Raw genomic sequence first — 20,518 nt, 5'->3', positions numbered from 1 at the left:
TGCCAAACCAATTGCTTCCATAGTCAACTCTATCCTGTCTGCAGGCCATATCCCCAAGACATGGAAAACTGCAAAAGTTGTCCCAATCTTCAAAAGTGGGGACAAAAAAAACTGTCTCAAACTACAGGCCAATCTCTCTTCTCCCAATACTATCTAAAGTAATGGAAAAATGTGTTCACTCCCAATTAAGCGATTACTATACCAAGACAAATTTCCCTAGCCAATTCCAAACTGGGTTTCGTCCCAAACACTCCACCGTAACTACCCTGCTAAAAGTTTGCAATGAAATCCAGTGTGGAATGGAACAGGGACAACTCACTGGTGCAATATTCCTAAATTTTGCAAAGGCTTTTGATACAGTTGATCATGTTATCCTGCTTAACAAACTCGAGAGCTCTGGAATAGGGAAGCATGCTTTAAACTGGTTTCAGTCCTACCTATCAGGTAGATCCCAACTTGCGTCAATCTCAGGTTCTAACTCCAACCCCCTGGATATCACTTGTGGTGTCCCGCAAGGCTCTGTTCTGGGTCCCCTAATCTTCTCAGTGTTCATCAATGATCTTCCCACAGCTTGTAAGGAAGCCTCAATACACATATATGCAGATGACACAATCCTATACTGCACCGACACACTTTATTCGAGCAAATACCCGGTATGTACCTGGCAGATACCTGGAATGCGCCGCTCCTCACCTCTGACAAGCCCCGTTGCATTTGCCTTCCCAGCCTGGGTTCATGCCTGGCTGATGGGCGGCTGATCTGTTAAATGATAATGATTAGGATGTAATAGGCTGCAATGCTTCGCGTGTCTACCAGATGGCATAAATTCATGAATTGTAATGCAGTTTATATATATATACTGTGCAGTTTTGCAGCCAGCGGGAATAAAATGCTTCAATCCCTGCTTGGAAAATAACTCAATGTACTCGGGCAGAAAACAGTCACAAACCTCAATACACCCGGGTATACCCGAATTCGTGGGACTAGCCAAGCTCGAATAAAGTGTGTCGCCAGTGTATGCACACAGCCATAGCCTCTCCGACCTTGAACACCTACTTCAGTCTGACTTTGAGACTCGAAAACTGAATTTCCCTAAACAAACTGTTTTAAAACACTGACAAGACTGTAACAATGGTATTTGGGACCAAGACTACATTTTTAAAGCTCCAGATCAGAACCAACACTAAAACCACCCTAACTCCTGTTACTAATTTTAAATACCTGGGCATATGGTTTGACTCCCATTTAACATTCGGGAAGCACATTGATACCCTGACATCCAAAACCTATGCCAAACTATGTGTACTTTACAGGAACAAATCCTCCCTAAGTCTGCTGGTCAGAAAGTGTATTACACACCAGATTTTAATGCCAATTATCGACTGTGGGGACATAGTATATGGCTCGGCACCCCAAACCCACCTTAGCAAACTTGACACCCTCTACAATTCAATATACCGTTTTGTTCTCCAATGCAACTGCAACACACATCACTGCGAAATGCTCAAAGAACTAGATTGGTAATCACTTGAGTCTAGGTGCAAAGTTCACCTTTCCTGTCTTGCCTTCAAATACTTTCTGGGCAAGCTACCCAGCTATCTGAACAAGCTCCTCACCCCTACCACATGCCGCACTGAGATCAGACTCCAAAATACTGTTCATGGTCCCAAGGCTCAACAAAGTATCCGGCTGCTCTTGCTTCTCTTACCGTGCACCCCAAAACTGGAACAACCTACTGGAGACTCTCACATCCACCACCAGTTTAAGTTCTTTCAAAACTAAGGCTGTCTCACATTTTAATCTGGTCTATAACTGTTACATAAGCCTATAATATATATTTTCTTTAACTGTGCATGCAATGTCTTGTATATAATGTATACCCTGTTCATTTATGTAACTTGTATTTGTAACCATGTATTTTTTCTTAACTCTAAGCCCAGGACATACTTGAAAACGAGAGGTAAATCTCAATGTATTACTTCCTGGTAAAACATTTTATACATAAATAAATAGTGCAGTCCTGCTGTTGGTGATTGCCCCTGTTTGTATTGTTTGTGGTTGGGATGGCTGATGCAGAATATCCCATTCTCTGCCTCAGTCTGTGGAGTTATTTTTCCTTTTTTCTAACTTGTTTCTGACTTGGCAGTGATCAAGACAGTTACAAAATAAAGGGATATCAGATTGGTAAACTGTAACCAACTTCCTTCCTACTGTATCTTCTGTATGAATCTAGCTTCTAGTACTATAATAATCATAATTGCTTGTTGTGTCTGCGTTATTTATTTCATAACTCAAAGAGTCGAGCATGTGTATAGACAGCCATTTCAAATACTATATTACCACGTTAGAGGAGCATTCATAGCATATGACTGCAATTACTATATATATACTGCACTATATAATGTAATTATGTAATGGTGCTTTGCTCAAGTGCATGAGAGTACAGTATTAGAATATGAACTCAAAAATTAGCCATCTGACACCTTCACATGAATCAATTCTAAAATGTGTAGAAGCTTTGAGTATTTTAGGTCAATATACATTGGAGTATACAATCCTCATCAAAAGCTTTTCTGAGAAAGGCCCATTGATACTGTAAGTCTCTTCACTACTTTTTTACATCAATGGTGCTTCTATGTAGAAAACCTTTGTTGTATTTTGCAGTGACACACAGTATGGGACCATGTTGTCACTCAGGGCAGTTCCATACCTCTACTGATTCTATGTGAACATGATCTCTATCTAGACTCCTATGCTTGTAGACAATTATAAATACAAATGATAGGAAATGTGCCCTATCTGTAACTGGAAATGTAATTTGATACACAAATTTACCACAATACCACAATTTACTTCATTACCCAATGATGTATCAAAAAGGGAAAAATAAAGGTACACCGGGGGATATACCAAATACTGTAAGTAAACACGGGAAGGATGTTGATCCGGGGAGAAATCTGAATGCCATTTTTTGGAATCGGGAAGGAATTTATTTTTCCCTTTTTGATACATCATTGGGTAATGAAGTAAATTGTGGTATTGTGGTAAAATTCCTTCCCGATTCCAAAAAATGGCATTCAGATTTCTCCCCGGATCAACATCCTTCCCGTGTTTACTTACAGTATTTGGTATATCCCCCGGTGTACCTTTCCTTTCTTAAATGATGTCCATCCTTATTTTTTAAGATAGTTTTTGTATCTGCCATCACAGTCTCTGCACTGCCCTCTCTGCCGAAGCAGCCCTCAATAAAATAGCTAATGACCTCCTTGCTGCTAAAGGTCAAAGGTCATTACACTCTGCTCATATTGCTTGACCTCTCTGCAACCTTTGACACCGTGAACCACCCTCTTCTCCTTCACATTCTCCATACTCTTGGTATACGTAACAAACCTCTATCCTGGATCTCCTCTTACCTTGCTCATTGTGCTTTCTTTGCCTCTCTTGCTAATGCCTCCTCCTCTTCTGTCGATCTCTTTGTGGGTGTACCCCATGTGTCTGTCCTGGGACCTCTTCTATTTACACACTCTGTCTAGATGACATTATCACATCTCTTGGGCTGTACAGACCAATGTCTCTGAATGTCTCTACGTTATATCATCCTGGATTACCCTCCGTTGACTCAAACTTAACATGTCAAAGACAGAACTCTTAGTACTTCCTCCCAAGCCTGGCCCTACTGCGCCATTCTACATTACTGTTGGCAGCACTATCATATACCCAGTATCACAAGCACGCTGCCTAGGTGTCAAATTTAAATCCTCCCTCACATTCTCCTCTCACATTCACAATGTAGCTAAAACCTGTCTTTTTCCTCTGCAACATTGTAAAGATACGCCCTTTCCTCTGTTGCTCTACTGTTAAAACACTAACGCAGGCCTTCATTCTCTCCTGTCTTGACTATTATAACTTTCTCCTGTCCAGCCTTCCTGCCTCTTGTCTCCCCTACAATCTATCCTAAATGCTTCTGCTAGAATCACTTTACTCTTTCTTAAATCTGTCTCATCATCTCTATTGCTGAAATCCCTCTCCAGGCTTCCTATCAAATCCTCTCTAACACACAAAATTATCATCATGACTTTTAAGGATATATATTTGTAACCCATCTATCCCGGGGCAATCGCAGATCGGGCCCTCTACTCTGTACTGGGATCTGGCTACATGACTGTATGTGGTGCATACCTGCTGGCAACAGGAGGGCCTGAGTCTCCCGCGATGGTATGGGGGATAGCAGGAACAGGTTTCTGGGGTGGATGCCTTTGTATTCATTCAGTGATGCAGCGCCTCCATCTCTAGTAAGCCCCAGGAATGTGTGGTGGAATCCTTATAAAGAGTTCCCACACATGGATGAGAGATTCCAGTCTCACACGGTTGTCTTTCTTTAAAAGCAGCAGATCTTTATTCACAGCAGCAGTAGCAGCAACACCAGCAGCAGTCAGGTACAGGGTGTCTGATCCACTCAGATTGCTCTCCTTCAGGATGGTCCCTTCCCTGCCACCACCCTGGATCAAGGGCACCCAGGGTGGGGCTAACTCTTCCCTCACCACCTAGGCAGGGTGATAGGTATTGGTCCAAATCACTAACTATAATTCTAGCAGCTCTACTCAGAAGCTGCTTCTCTTCTTCTCCAACTGTAACTCTCAATGCACTCCAACAGCTCACTAACTAGACAGACCAACCACTAAATAGGAAGTGCACTCCCCTTTATATCAGCAGGCACGCCCCCGTGCCTCTTGCTTTGACACAGGGTCAGGTGACCTACCTCCACCACTCAGGACAGTGCTTGAAGTGGGGGAAACCCATGATAACTCCTGGCAACCTGCCTTTAGCAGGGATTACACCAGGAGGAGGATAGAACTATAGCCCTATTTCTTACCAGGGCTACATATTATTCTGCCCCTCCTTAAATCTCAGCTCTAATTTCACACTATACGCCATTCCAACTCTTGCATTCTGCTCAAGGATCTTAAAACAAACTTCTTTAATGAAGCATATGGGTAGCTCCGTGGCTGATACTATATATGAACTCCATTTCCACAGGCTCGGTACCAGAAGACTGGTGTAAAGCAGAGGGGGTGCCTATATTTAAAAAAGGAGTTACAGACCTGTAAGCCTGACATAGATTATGGGAAACAACTTGTAGGATTAGTATGGGATAATAGTCAGGAATACCTAATGGATAACAAAGTTATTACTAACAGTCATCATGGATTTATGACGGATAGGTAGTGCCAAACTAACCTTATTGGTTTCTTTGAGGCGGTACATAAGAATTTAGACCAGGGTAATGCAGTTGATGTGGTCTATTTAGATTTTGCAAAAGCCTTTGATACGGTTCCATACAATAGCTTATTGTACAAAATAAATACTGATACTGTACTTTTTTAACAATGCAAAACGTAATCCCAGACTATTCCTTAGTTTATTAAAATTAACATTTCTAATGTTTAAAGTGTATTTGTTGAACCCCTATAATATGGTGATAATGTTTTTCTAATGAGACCATGTTATGTTCACTGTTTCCCAAATGTTCCCAGACTTGAATATTTCATTACTTCTGCATTGTTTGAGATGACCAAATCCAGTATTGCCTTTCTCCTAGTTGGTTCCTCAATAATTTGGGTCAACATAATTGTCTTAATCTCATTGATTCAGTCTGTGTTTGGATAATCAAAATCACACATTATCAAAACCTCTCAAAGCACATGTGAAATATCACTATTATTAGACGGTTAAAAAAAATGGGACTTAGCCAGCGTTGGAGATTAAAGGAAAAAATCAACATTGCCACAGCCAATTAGATCTGTTCCGATAAACTCTATAATCACTGCCAGACCAAGTTATTACAATGCCACTGTTACCTTCTGGTCTTCATCATGCATGGACTATGCTATTCACATGTGGATTTAGATGTTATCAGCGCCTCAAACTGATTCCCAGTAGTAAACATTCACATTGAGTACCGTATGATTCAGTGGTTTTCATCAAAAAATTTATCAGGATCTAGCTGAGACTTTCATTTGAGTTTTCAATGGACATGTCCATTTACTGAGGTAGATGTGAACAGTTCCAGATGCAAATTATATTCATCACTTCATCTAAGTTCAACATTAGAAGAATTAATGCTGTTATCTCAATAACAATGAAACTCTCAGCACAGAGAAACTGATAGCAGATGAGAATGCTCAGTCTCGTTTTTACTGTTCTATGGAGAAGAAGTTCATATCTACAGCATTATATCTATTCAATACTGCGACACACAGTTTTCTTGATGTATACGTCCAACACCATGCCTTTTCATACTTTCTGCACTAATTATTCCCTTCATCCTCATAGCACTCTAGCCATGCAGTATCTGCTTGGGAATTTGGAGGCTTTTTTCCCTATTTAAAACGGCTGTTCCCTTTTCCGGCTGTAATATGGATTATATCAGCATGACTAAATGGTAATAATACTATCTAATAACTTATAATTCAGTAAATAATAACATGATCAAACATTATTTCAAATACGTTTAGAAAATTAAATGAAACATGGATTTAAAAAAAATTACACATGCCTGTACATTTACCATTTATACCAATTATTGGTTATTGGCACACATACCTGAACATATACCATTTATACCAATTAGTGGTTATTGGCACATATACATGTAAATGTACCTGCACATGTACCATTTATACCAATTGTATTGTATGTCTTTATTTATATAGCTCCAAAGGTGTACTCAGTGCTTCACAAAGAATACAGAACAGGGAATTATAATAATACAAAAAGTGCAGCAAAATCAGACAATAGGAAAGGAAATCCCTGTCCCGAAGAACATACAATCTAAGTGGTATGATGGGAGACTTACAGAGACAGCAGGTGAGGGAATGAGTGCTGTACATGGCAGTGCTTGGCAACAATGGGTGATAGGAGTGGCTGAGTGTGGGACAGTAGCCATGAGTGCAGGCTATTTGGATGCTTGAATTGTGGGGCGAGTTTTAAGGTTAGTCAGTATTAAATGAGAAGGTTAACACCATTTACAGGGGAAGAGATAGCATGGAGGGATGGGTGAGATCAGGTGTGTATGTCTGGCTTCAGGCCTAGGGAAGATCCCCAGCAGCAGGAAGGAGTAGATAAAGGGTGTGAATAGAGGATCTTGTGGGTCTTTTTTATTGAGGGGTAAAAAAGTTGTTGGGAGAGAGGTGTATAAATAATGGGGCAGTGGGGAAGTTGGAGAGAACAGAGACATTCACAAAGGAGTGAGGAAACAGTAAAAAGAAAAAGCAATAGGGAGGGCATAGTGAGATGCAGGACGAGAGACTTCCCAGGTACTGGAGGCTACGAAGACGACAACTAATAACAGCTTTTAGCAAGTTAAATTCTCACAGTTGCAAAGTTGGTGTGCAGAGTCCAGATCTTCCTCAAATCACCTCCAATTTCAACTCCAAAATTAACTCGGCCAGACACTTTAAATGTGACACTTACAATGTTACTTGCAGCCAAGTTAGATGGTCTTAAATACTCTAAAACAGTCACTTTACTAACAATTAAGGGAGGGGGTTGCCTAATCAACTCACAGAAACATACCCAAATAGTTAATTCAATTTTAAGTTCTCTTGCAATTGATAGGAGAATTCAGCTCAAGGAAACATACAGTACCTGCTTGAAGAAAATAATCAGAATGTTAGTCCAGATATTCAGAATGCATCCATGATTAAAGATATTGAAAGAAAACATCCAGAGATGTTAACTCCAATTATTGGTTATTGACACACATACAGTACCTGCACATGAACCATTTATACCAATTATTGGTTATTGGGTCACATACCTGGACACATATCATTTGCTGCAATGTGCTCATCCCAAAATCTGCATAATCAGAAAATTGTGATTTACTGTACAATCTGAATTAAAATACTTTATCTATGGATTGGTTGATGCTGCCTGACAAAAGCTATATGCAGTCTAAATTCTCAATTGACAGATGTTCTAAATTAACTAATATGTTGATATGTTTTCAGAGTAATCCAGCTGTATGGAATCAACGACTGTTTTCGTAACTGGTCTTGTTTATTTGTTCAAATTGCTCTCCTTCTCTTTCTGGGGCTAGGAGTGACTGGTATGGATTTGGAAATAATGTATGTCAAAGTTAAAATTGTATAAACCAAAATAATTTTATAAGTTATAGTTTATGCTGCTGCCACATGGGTGTTACTGTACATTATCTTACTGTGATTTTGGCATGGAAAAATGTGAGAGTCCTGTTTAAAATATCTGTTTGGGTTTAAAGACCCGGTGAGTGTATTTTATGGAGGCTGACTTGATTTTTATCATCTGTGGTCTCATAGATTTCAATTAGTCTTTTTTCAGTGAAGTTTGTACTTTCCATGAAAATTACCATTTTACCCTACAGGGCCCTCAGATCTCACTGATTTGGTTCCTGAGTTTACAAGAGTTATTTGTGACATTATTACAGGTGGACACAATTAATATGTCATAACAATAATTAGCCATATTTCGAGTTCTCCCATACACTACAGTAAGCAGAGATATTGCATTGATTCTATATTCTTCCCAACTAATAATTATATTTTAGAAGCTATCAGATGCTCAGCAGAACGGGCCACATCAACTAAACCGTTTATTTTAGTCCCTTTTTGAAATATTAGATTTCTGTACTATAGAAATCACATACTTTTTCCCCGCTCTAATTGTTTTTCTTTTTGGTTATTGTTCCTTACCCCTTTGAATAAGAGCACAGGCAGGTTCCTCTCTCCCATACATATTTGTTGCCTTCATATATGAAAAGTCATAGATAGCTCATTTTTTAACTCTCCTTTCTGAATTAAGAAACCCTCAGTTATTTGACGAGAAAGAAGCAGTCACTCAGCGATCAAGTAAGGCAAATACAATTACGACAAATTCAGCTCCATTGAATATGGAGTACAATTTTGGGCACCACTCCTTAGAAAATACATTATGGAACTAGAGAGTGCAGAGAAGAGCCACAAAATTAATAAAGGGGGATTGATAATCTGATTTATGAGGAGAGGCTAGTTACATTAGATTTGTTTATATTAGAAAAGAGGCGTCTAGGAGGGGATATGATGACTATGTACAAATAAATTCAGGGACAGTACAAGGAGCTTTCAAAAGAACTATTCATCCCACGGGCAGTACAAAGGACTCAGGGCCATCCCTTAAGGTTGGAGGAAAGGCGATTTCACCAGCAACAAAGGAAAGGGTTCTTTACAGTAAGGGCAGGTACAATGTGGAATTCATTACCCAAGGAGACTGTGATGGCAGATACAATAAATATCTTCAAAAAAGTTTGGGCATCTTTTAGGAAGGAAAGATCTTCAGTGAGCCACCTGCCGGCCATAAAATGAACTAAAATAACATAAATAAATGCACAAATAATTATTGCGGCTGACCATAGCCGAGCCGAGCCGAGGTGCGGCACACTCGCAGGCGATTGTGGACAACAAAGTGTTCACACAGGTGTCCCGCCGGACCTCATGACGCCCATGCCGGCAGTAGATCTTACTACATCTGTATACAGGGATATACCAAATAGGTAAACATGGGAAGGATGTGGATGATGAAGACAGGCAGAGAATTCACTACACCAGCAAGCACATCGACACACAGGAGCAGTCTGCTGCAGGTTTTTTGCATACTTGTTTCTATTTTGGGCAAACCTTTTAGTTTAAGGGAAGTACCACACGAGTCTTAAACATGTGGGAACGGGCTTGAAGAAGGGGTTTGTCCCGGAAACTACGCCCCACTTGTTAATTGATTTTTTGGGTCATTACCCCTTGTTTTTTCTTGTTTTGCCCTAGTTCCCTCCCCCCCCCCTGTTTTGGGTTTTTTCCCTTCTCCTGGTTCTCCAATATTTTCTTGGATTCCTAGAACTCTTGTGATGTGATTGTTTAGGGTTCTGATTTTTACATATTACAGATCTGTTTTCCTTACCCTAACAAGACATCTGGGGAATACATATTATCTATTGCATTTCATTGGAAGTAATATACCTATCTTCCTTTTTCTTTTTGTGAACATTGTACGGTAGTTTATATTGTTCAAATTATGCTTCCCCCCCCCCCCTAAAATATGCTTTCCCCCCCCCCCTAAAAATCTACTTGCAGTATTCTCTGTTCTAGTTCTCTTTTATCTAGGAGTGCTGGGAACTACATCACATTTATATGTGAGGGATGGTAATCCTTGGAGAAATCTCATGCCATTATTGGAGTGAGGAAGGAATTCATTTTTCCCCTTATAAAATATCATTGGATCATGTCTCGAATGGGGTGTTTGTAATTACAAACATGGTCTAAATTTACCATACAGTAGGTTGAACTCGCTGGACATATGTCTTTTTTCAATCTTATCTACTTTGTAGCTATGTAATTATATAGGTTTATAGGGGGATTTCTGCTTTAAACTCTGATAAGGGCATTTCTGGGTGAAAACAGCTGTTTTCTAATCTCTCAATATGGATCAAGCCCTTACAGTATCGCATGACCAGATGTTGATTTCATATCCTGTACAATTCTGAGAGCAAGAACAATTTATAATTTTGATACCTTCTCAATAGATAACCCTATTCTCCACGTGGGGAGACATCTGTGAACACACCTGCTATCTGGGTAATATGTCAATTTAAATATGTAAAATACAATCACATTATATCAATTAGCCTATGCTGTAAATAAGTAAATTGACCCTCCCCTGCATTGGTCTCTTTTTCTTAAAGCCCTATTTCTTCAGTCAGTTTCAGCCGGTACTGCAGCAAATCAGGCGAAAAGTGCATTCGAATTAGATATCAAACTGTGTGATTTTTACTGCATCAAATTGCACGCCATTATTGGGTGATTTTGCATTGGTAATATTGTAGTTTAAAGAAAAGGCCCCTGTTTTGTAGATTTCAGACATGCATACAAAGCAATACTTACAGATGTAGCAGACGCGATTATCCCTGCTAACGCACACTATAACGCGTTCATTGACACGTGCTATCTCCTTTTCCACGATTTTCAATAGCACTTCAGTTAAATAATTCACTGCGTGAATGAGCACACTATGTATTGTATTGTATATCTTTATTTATATAGCGCCAACAGTGTACTCAGCGCTTCACAAAGAATACAGTACAGGGAGTTTTAAAAATACAATAAGTGCAGAAAAAATCAGACAATGGGAAAGGAAATCCCTGCCCCGAAGAGCTTACAATCTAAGAGGTTTGAGGGGAAACTTAGAGACAGCAGGTGAGGGAATAAGTGCTGTAGATGGGTGTGCTTGGCCACAATGTGTGGTATAAGTGACTGTGGGACAGTAGCCATGAGTGCAGGCTATTGGGATGCTTGATTTGTGGGGCAAGTTTTAAGGTTAGTCAGTATTAAATGAAAAGGTTAACACCATTTACAGGGGAAGAGATGGCAGGGAGCCATGGGTGAGATCGGTGCATGTGTCTGGCTTCAGGCTTAGGGGTGATCCCCAGTAGCAGGAAGGAGTAGATAGAGGGTGTGAATAGAGGATTTGTGTTGGTGTTTTTTATTGAGGGTTGTTGGGAGAGAGGTGTATAAATAATGGTGCAGTGGGGAGTGGGGAAGTTGGAGAGAATAGGGACATTCACCAAGGAGTGAGGAAACAGTAAACAGAAAAAGCAATAAGGAGGGCATAGTGAGATACAGGAGGAGAGACTTCCCAGTTATTGGAGGATAGGAAGATTACAAATAATCACAGCTTTTAGAAAGTTAAGTTCTCACAGTTGTAAAGTTGTTGTTCAGAGTCCAGATCTTCCTCAAATCTTCACCTCCAATTTCAACTCCAAGATTAACTCTGCCACACACTTAAATGTTACATTTTGATGTTACACAGCCATATGGCTCACAGCCAAGGTATCCTGCCTTAAGTATTCTAAAATGTATGTATATCTTTACTTATATATCGCCATCCATGTACATAGCGCCTTACAGCAGTAATACACAAGACATAATAATAGGAGACATAATAGAAATAAGCACTTGAGATATCAAAATAAACATTAGGAAAAGAGCTTACAATCTTACAATAACATGTGTTACATCTGAAGCCTACAGTGTACAACACAGTTTTTTTCATGCATGCATACAATAGCACTATTATACGGAGTGTGATTATCAGCATGATACTATCAATATGCTATTTGTGCAGGAATGTAAGCATACAGAGAGGTCCTTTACAGCTGCACTTAGGGTTGCCAGGTGTCCGGTATTGAACTGGACTGTCCTGTATTTGGATACTCTGTCCAGTAAAAAATGAGTGGTACTGTAATACTGGACATGTATGTGTCCGGTATTTTCGTCCCTGGACATAGTGACCTGACGCACCTTTCACCATTGAGTCCAGTATTTTTGGAGAAGCCACCTGGCACCCCTAGCTGCACTGCAATGCTGTCTGTCTTATTTTTCAGTAAGATAGAACATAAGAAAATAACTATTGTATGACTCAGTTTGGCAGTGCAATCTAAGGCTGGGGCCATGGTGCTTCCGCCCGTGCGGAGGTGTGCGCGGCCGTGACGTCACCCGCTTGAAGCGGGTGTGTTTTTCGGCCATGGAACGCGCGCCATACGTGGGCGTGTCTAGGGGCGATCCAGTGACGTCACAGAGCTGATTCACCCTCATTGGGCAAACCGCTCACCTGACCGACCTGTCGCTCCAAGAAATCAATTTTAACTGATTTCTTGCGCAACACGTGCCCCCTTCCGCGCAACTGCACCCGCATGCCGCATGGACGCAAACACTGACTTAAGGCAGTCTGTTCGCTCAGCGGTCAGCGGTACCATGGCCCCAGCCTTATGTGCAGATGTAGCAGACGTGATTGCATCGGTTATCACGTGCTAAGGCACTCATTTGTGAGTGGCAGCTACCAAATCGTGTGATTTGCCAACTTGCAGCAAATCTCCCCGTAAAACTGGCGACTGCGTTGACGTGAACTCGCCTGATAATGGGTACAACAACATCTGCTACATCTCTACAGTACAGTATGTCCATTATCTGTGTATAATCCCGCTGATAAGGTACAGTATTTGTCTAATATTTGTACTACAGTATTCTCAATGTCTTACTTTACATTAGCAAGTATTGTTAACATACACACCACACAGTTGTATGACTATGTACCACTCATCATAGCATACAGCCGTGTGAACTGCAATCACGGTAACATGCTATTTATTTTTGGCTTGGTGTGGTCATTATACCGCTAAGGCTCATATTTGTTAAATGGTGCTATGCCATAGTGCAATTTTAGTCTTTTTCACCATTATGTTTTCAAGTGTGTTGCTCACTTACAGCACTCAAGCTACAGTATGCCTCTTGAGAGCTACTGTATGTCTCTCTCTTGAGAGCTACAGTATGTCTCCCTCTGGAGAGCTATAGTACAGTATGTCTCTATCTTGAGAGCTACAGTATGTCTCTCTCGAGAGCTACAGTATGTCTCTTTCTTGAGAGCTACAGTATGTCTCTCTCTTGAGAAACAGATGGTATTTTTTTTATGGAGTAATAGCAGTAGTGTTACATGTTGATATTGTATTTGTAATGATATCTGACCCGGCTTACCTATTCCTTTTTCTCTCCAGGACGATATTACAGTCTGCAGGTGCCTGTGACTTATTCATAGGTCTTTGGTAGCAGTTTGAAAACGTACTGTTGATTTAATTAACCAAAGAACAATATGGATCAATAACTTTTTTTGGAATGATTGGGGACGTGTTTTAGCTAATTAGCAGTCACAGCATTCCTGGCGTTCAGTTTGATTTCAAATAGTGTTTCCTCAAAGTTGGGCCTCTTAATAGGTTTTAAAATGCCAGTCATAATAATAACATTGTATTAAATATCATTGATAGTGTGCACAGCACTGCGCATGGAATTATGCAGGAACACCAGGCCCCGATCACAAATATATATATATATATATATATACATGCAATATAAATTGCAGTGTCTGAGGCCACAGGTATTCGAGCTGTCAGTGGCATTTTATTCAGGTTCATCTGCTTTAAATGTCCTTAGTAGTAAAATACTTGTCATTAATGTACATGGCAACATTTTACATGTACTTTAACCTTCATAATGTCAACAGAGCAAACTCATCAGTGTTGAGGGCAAAGGTTGAATTTGATTGACATTGTGTTCTTTCAATCAAGCAACAGCTGCAATGGTAACAAGTAAATAACCTGATTGTGGAGGAAACCTGTGGCAGAGAGCAGCCTGTTTTAAATGCTTTAAAAAAGTAGCTGTACAACAGCGGAGGTTAACCCCTTAGGTAAGAGAGTGGACATTCAAATGAGGCCAGTTCTTTAGTACATTACTGTGGTACTGTATTGGCATTAAGTAAATTTTAAGGTACTGTGAGGTTCAAGGCAATTTGCAAGTAGTGAAATAAATATTTCTTTTCATTTGTATTTTCCAAAGGAAATCCAAAGCAAGGGAATGGAAGAGAAATACTGTACTATTTTTCCTTTTCTCTCTTTCTCAGGGGTGCGCAAACTGGGGGGGCAAGATTTTCCAGGGAGGGCGCGGCGGTTACAGAGGCCCCGCGCTCTTCCCCAAGGCATTTAAATGAAAGGCCGGGGGATCGCGCGAGGCCTCTGCAAAGTCCCTTACCTTGTCTAAGGCGATGCATCGTCAAGTGACACCGCGGGGGAGTGTGACGTCACATTGCCATGGCAACGTGACCTTGTGGCGTCATTTGACACCGAAGAGAAGGTAAGGAGGGGGGCGCGAGCAGGGAGGGAAAGCAGGCAGGAGGGCGAACGGTGCACAGGGGGAAAAGTTTGTGCACCCCTCCTCTATAGCCCTGATCCTCAGGGCCGTGTTTGCAAAGGTATTGATTTACACCTTATTGAATAAGGACCTTTGCATTTTAAGATTTTGCTGCAGAGCTTGCTCCAAAACGCTGGGATTCCAGATGTGCGAAACTACAAAATGCATATGTCAAATTTAAAGTATATTTTACCTAAAATTCGGTTCCCATTTAAATGCTTTTCAAAGCCTCAAAGGCTAACATAGCCCATCTCATTGTCTCCGGAGTTGCAGCTGAAAAAGCAAAGAGCAGCGGCTCCGGAGATGGTTGAAAATATGAGTGAAATGATGAGATCCTGTCTTTGCAGTATTTTCGAATAAGGTGTCTTGGAGACAGATTTCTTTCTTCGCAGTTCCAAACGTTATTCTTCTGAGGCAAATATACAGTAGCTTCATACAGGCATACAAATGGAGAACCTTTCAGCATAGCTTGTTGGTAATAGTCTTGACATGCACTTTCAAGTTAGTTTGTATACCCTTTTTGGGCTGTGGGGCAAACTTGCTTTCCATTACTTGAGTCAATTATTAATTCTTGAACAATGTCCCTCTACATCCTTATTGATGATGTTTGAATCAGTTTTGCACCGACTTAAAAACTTACCTAGTCCTACAAAAATTAACTATTTTCCAAATCACAAAGATTAGTTATTTTACTCATCTTTATTACGATGTTTCCCATGTCCTGTATTTAATTAACTGTTTTCCTAATCCCTACTAACTATCTTTATCACCCTGCCCATGTTCTGCAGCTAATTAGCTTTCCTGTTCCCATTCGTGGATTCCGCCCTTTGTTGGTCTTCCTCATCGGTCTGGGATGGGTGTCCTCCCTAAATTCCTAGCTAGCTCTAGGAATGGGGAGTAGTACTTTAGAGAACGTTTGAAATAAATAAATTAATTAACTGATTTCACTCCCATGACCTCTACTTATACAATTCAGTGAAACTCAAAATCATTTATAATTTATACATTTATACTAAAAATAGTTCATACAACATAGAAGCTATAAGGCAACATGAACTCTGTTTCACATATAATCTTATCTACAATGGTGCTGCTGCGATAGTGCTACGAGCGGGTCCATGCTTCCAGATCAGACCCCTGCAGCATTAATCCTCCAGCTCTGGGGCAGCCGCGGTTGTGTTCGTGTAGATTAACCCAGTGCTGGAGACAGCCAAGTTGGGGTAATTGAATGGGACTGCAGGGACCCCGGCTGTGTTATTCCGATGGGCCATTAGTCTGTCTGCAGAAATGTCACTAAAATATTGCAGCATTACTGGGAGATTGCCCCAGATTTTTCAAGGCAAGTGTTTGGATACTCGTTGCTGCATCTGTAAGTAAGTTTACCGACAAATATCGCCTGACAGTGAGCGAAACAGGATGTGTGCTCCACACTTACAGTCTCTGCAGTAAGCACGTTTTAGAGATTTTAGCAAAGTAGTATATTACATGAAATTCCAATGCACAATAATTTAATGCTCTGCGAATTATAGCAGACTGACTCTACCGCTGCTTTTTCGTATCTCAAAAAGGGCATATTTTGCATGGTTCGTGACCTGATGCAACAGTTTCACCATCTCTAGTGGGTATTCCCTTTCTTCTCCACCCATTATGCTGCTTTGTGGAATTTTCACTTAGTCCCCATTTCCTAGTTAAAGTTTGTTTGAGCAGTAATCTCTACTTTCATTTTATCTGATGTGGATTCCTAATTGTTACATTCCTAACTTTTGAGAAATAAGATGCTCAATACAAAATTCTTTCAAATGTCTTTTCCATTCAATATTCCTTTGTATACACAGTGGTTGAGGTGTTAAGGCACAAAGAGGTTCTGGGTCCCACTATTTGTCTTATTTACAAACCCAAATTAACACTACTTTTTGATTCACACTGACGTTTCTACTTTTTTTTGGTGTGTGGCAGAAATAGGATTTATTTTAGAAAACCTCCCCTGTCTGTTTTTAAGAAAATATGATATACAATTTTCTATAGTACAATTAAAAAAGCTTTGCACCAATGCTAACCCCTGTACTGAGACCCGCAATGCATTGAAAAAAATATATACCCAGTCGTCAAGGAAATTCTTAATCTAACCTGTTTACTGCCAGAACGAGCCCATCAAGGGCTTTCAATTGGGTACAGTACAATTCCAAAGTGCGGGGAAACAGCCTCAGGCGAGGAGAATCCGGCTTGTGCAGCCAACACAACACAGACAAACAATTTCTGCAAAGTACAGGTCTCCTCAAAGACAGAGATACAAAGTAGGGTTCTACTCACAAGTTCATAATGAAGTTCTCCATATAATGTGACAGTCAAGAACAGTGGAGTAACAATGTTTCAGGTCCCATATGGACCTTTCACTGGCTCCATATGGGACCTGAAACATTGTTACTCCACTGTTCTTGGCTGTCACATTAAGTGGAGAACTTCATTATGAGCTTGTGAGCAGAGCTCTACTTTGTGTCTCTGTCTTTTAGGAGACCTGCACTCTGAAGAAATTGTTTGTCAATTGGGTACAGTGCCGCAAACTTTTTTTGAGCCAATGCCATAATGTGTACACGGATGTAACAGGGAAAACTCTGGTTTGCTGATCATTGCTTATTAAACATGTATTTCCCTGAATTTCTGAGTGACATTGCTGCTCATATAAAAAAATTGATGTGCGTCTCTGCCCTGTATTTCAGGCGCAGTGGAAGAAACCGTGATTCGATTGGTGAATGGCTCGGGCCCTCATGAAGGTCGCGTGGAGGTGTATTACGACCATCGCTGGGGGACAGTATGTGATGACGGCTGGGACAAGAAAGACGGTGATGTGGTTTGCCGGATGCTGGGTTTCAAAGCGGCTGAGGAGGTTTACAGGACTGCCAGATTTGGGCAAGGTAAGACATGGGAAAGAAACAAAGGCGGAGATTCACTGACCTCCTATACGGGTGATCGCACCGCCATCTCTGCTTAACTGCATTCAAGTCATTGACCGCTAATGCAGGACTATGGTGCGATAAGATAACCCATAAGGAAGGTTAGTGAATCCTCCCAAGTGTATGTTCATTGCTCCAGGTATTTCCAAGTTGCCACAACAAATAATAATGTTTACTCTCATTAAATATATTTCATGCCACACTCAAAAGTATTCCCCAAAGCTGTTGATTGAAAATCAAATCAAAGGAAGTTGGTTCTAGAACAGTAGATATTGGTAAAAATGTTCAAACTTCCACACTTCCCTGTGAAGTACAAATGTCCGAGTCACGCTGGTCAATAGGAAGCCGCAACGGGTGCCGTCACATGTACCTATTAGCCCGCGTGCCGCAAGGCATTCAAAGCCACCATTATGTCAGGCACACTATTTCCTTGCCTGCCTAGATACCGGCACCGCTACGGAGATAAGTATCTCTGGAAGCAGCGGGTCCCCGGAGCTGAAATTAACACAGTTCGGCTCTGGAGACCCCCTGGTTCAATTCTGTAATAATAAAAATATATATAATTCAAATCGCAATGCTGCTTTAAAGGGCATTCCCTAAAATATACAGTATATAAAAATACGTTACTGATAGCAGGCTGTAGGAGCAACGTACAGATGCAGTAAGACTTACCGTCCCCAGCGGCGTGGGCAAACAAGGAAAGGTCTTTGGCGCTGGGGACAGTGCCTGCCACAATTGCGCTGCGGGGGGTCCATGCTTCTCAATGTGACCCACCACAGCGTTAATCCTTCGGTGTTGCGACTGCGAGAGGCACAAAGACGTCGAGTTTTGCTAATGTACTGTAAACCCACTTGGAGCACATTTGACCCGGTACATGGTACAGTATATAGGTTTAACATGCTGTATGCCCATCTCCCCTCCATATCTTTCCATATAAGTAGCTGTGTGGATATACGTTAACTTGAAGGAAAATAACAGCTATTAATGCTTTTGATAAGGGCCGTGGTTAGCATAGAGTTAACAGGCCTCTGTGGATCTGGGCCTAGGGGAGCCAAGTGACATTTGTCGATGGAAACGTTCTCTTCCGTATGCTGTATAGCGATATCTCCATTTCAAACAAGGCTCTAAACTCTATTTAGATAATTGGGTTTCCTTGCCAAAGACAAGTAGCTTTCCAGCATATTGAATATTGGCTATTGGTCTATTTTTTCATGCTGTGATGCCTTCTTCTCCTTTCTCTGAAAGATTGCAGCCCCTATTCATTTGATTGGAACAAATCAATCAAACGTAACTAGAAGGTATCTTCCCAGCATACAGTATTAACACACGGGAGTATGTCTCTCTATTGCCAATGGTACAAAGCTATGGGAAATATTTGAGAAACGATCCCCATGTCCTTTGCTAACATAATGTATGATGCATATTTTGAAAAAATAAAACATTTGTGACAGTTTAATTAGTAAGTGAGGGCTACAAGTGCTTGGCTGTGTTAAATCCATGTATATGTATATGTTTGGTTATATAGCGCCCACAGTGTACTGAGCACTTTACAAAAGAGACAGTACAGGTAATTATAGTACAATAAGTGCAACAAAGTAACACGACAGGAAAGCAAATCCCTGCCCCGGGGAGCTTACAATCTAAGTGGTATGTTGGGAGACTTGTAGAGCCAGCAGAAAAACTAAAACATCTGCAAAAACGTGAACTGTGTTACTGTACTGTATGTTATTCATTAGAACCTGACATCCTGTGGTCATTGGTATGTTTCACTTTAGTAAATGAATAAGCAAGTAAAATGCTGCAGCTGTACATGCTCTTTTTTCTGTTCTGTGGACAACCTAACCTTAAAAAAACACAACCTTTTGAGACAATAAATTAAATATCTTTGCTTTGCTGACAGATGATGCCCCATGTAATCCTATCAGTGCCCAACATGTCTAGTGGTGTTATAACATTCTCATGATTCCGAGCCATCCTTCAAATGAAGATAACGGAAGAGGAGGTTCTCCTGCTTTATCCAGATCACTGCTACAGCTGTGAGATGTGTCACTGCAGAAATGCAGAGGAGCCTCAGTGTAGCTCGGGACTTTCTATGGCATGGAAGGGTTGTTAGGCTATTTAGCAAAGTGACTGAAAGAAGATCTACACTACTTACTAGGGATATGACTGCTAAGTAGTTATCCTGTTGTGCATGAACGTCCCCAGATCACTGCTTGGCTGTGATTAGGTCATGTTGGACAGGTTGAAATCTCTCCTCAGAATGAAAGTACTCATTATTTCCCTATTGGACATACACCATATAGTATGTATGCCGATATAATTGCAGAAATGCAGTAAAGTACTGAAATAATATAAGAAGCACTGTTATAAAAGTTGCTAAATAAACACAGTGTACAACCTGGTAACCCATGTATTGTAACTATCTTTGCTGAAAATGATGACCGTGTAACACCCGATGTAGCACTCACCCCTCCCCCCCCGCCCCCCTTGGGTGTGTCTAAGTGGTGTGCGTGCTCACCTGTTGTGTTCAGGAGGCCTGAGTCTCTGCGTTGGTATGGGGTTTAGCCAGGGAAAGGCGTCTGGTCTCACTGGTGCAGCGCCTCCATCCTATGGGGACTTGCCAGAGGCAGAGAGGAACCCAACATGAACCCCTTCCCAGTAAGGTAGACAGAGACAAGGAACTTCATACCATTTATTGGCAGGCCAGTTGATTCTGTCTCTCATGCCAGAGAGGTACTCTATCACACTCTGGTATCCACCTTCCCTCTC

At 40.9% G+C, this 20,518-nt stretch overlaps 1 protein-coding gene across 1 annotated transcript in view; it reads left to right on the top strand.

Moving 5' to 3' along the window:
* The window catches only part of SCARA5 (scavenger receptor class A member 5), a 568,875-nt gene that overhangs the window by 519,886 nt on the left and 28,471 nt on the right, over nucleotides 1-20,518 (top strand). Inside the window, exon 8 of the mRNA XM_075598610.1 lies at nucleotides 17,516-17,710. Coding sequence (XP_075454725.1) covers nucleotides 17,516-17,710 — 195 coding nt within the window. The remainder of the gene's footprint in view (nucleotides 1-17,515; nucleotides 17,711-20,518) is intronic.

The sequence above is a fragment of the Ascaphus truei genome, chromosome 4, assembly GCF_040206685.1.
Source record: "Ascaphus truei isolate aAscTru1 chromosome 4, aAscTru1.hap1, whole genome shotgun sequence".
Classification (NCBI taxonomy): domain Eukaryota; kingdom Metazoa; phylum Chordata; class Amphibia; order Anura; family Ascaphidae; genus Ascaphus; species Ascaphus truei.
This window is presented reverse-complemented; position numbering and strand designations above follow the sequence as displayed.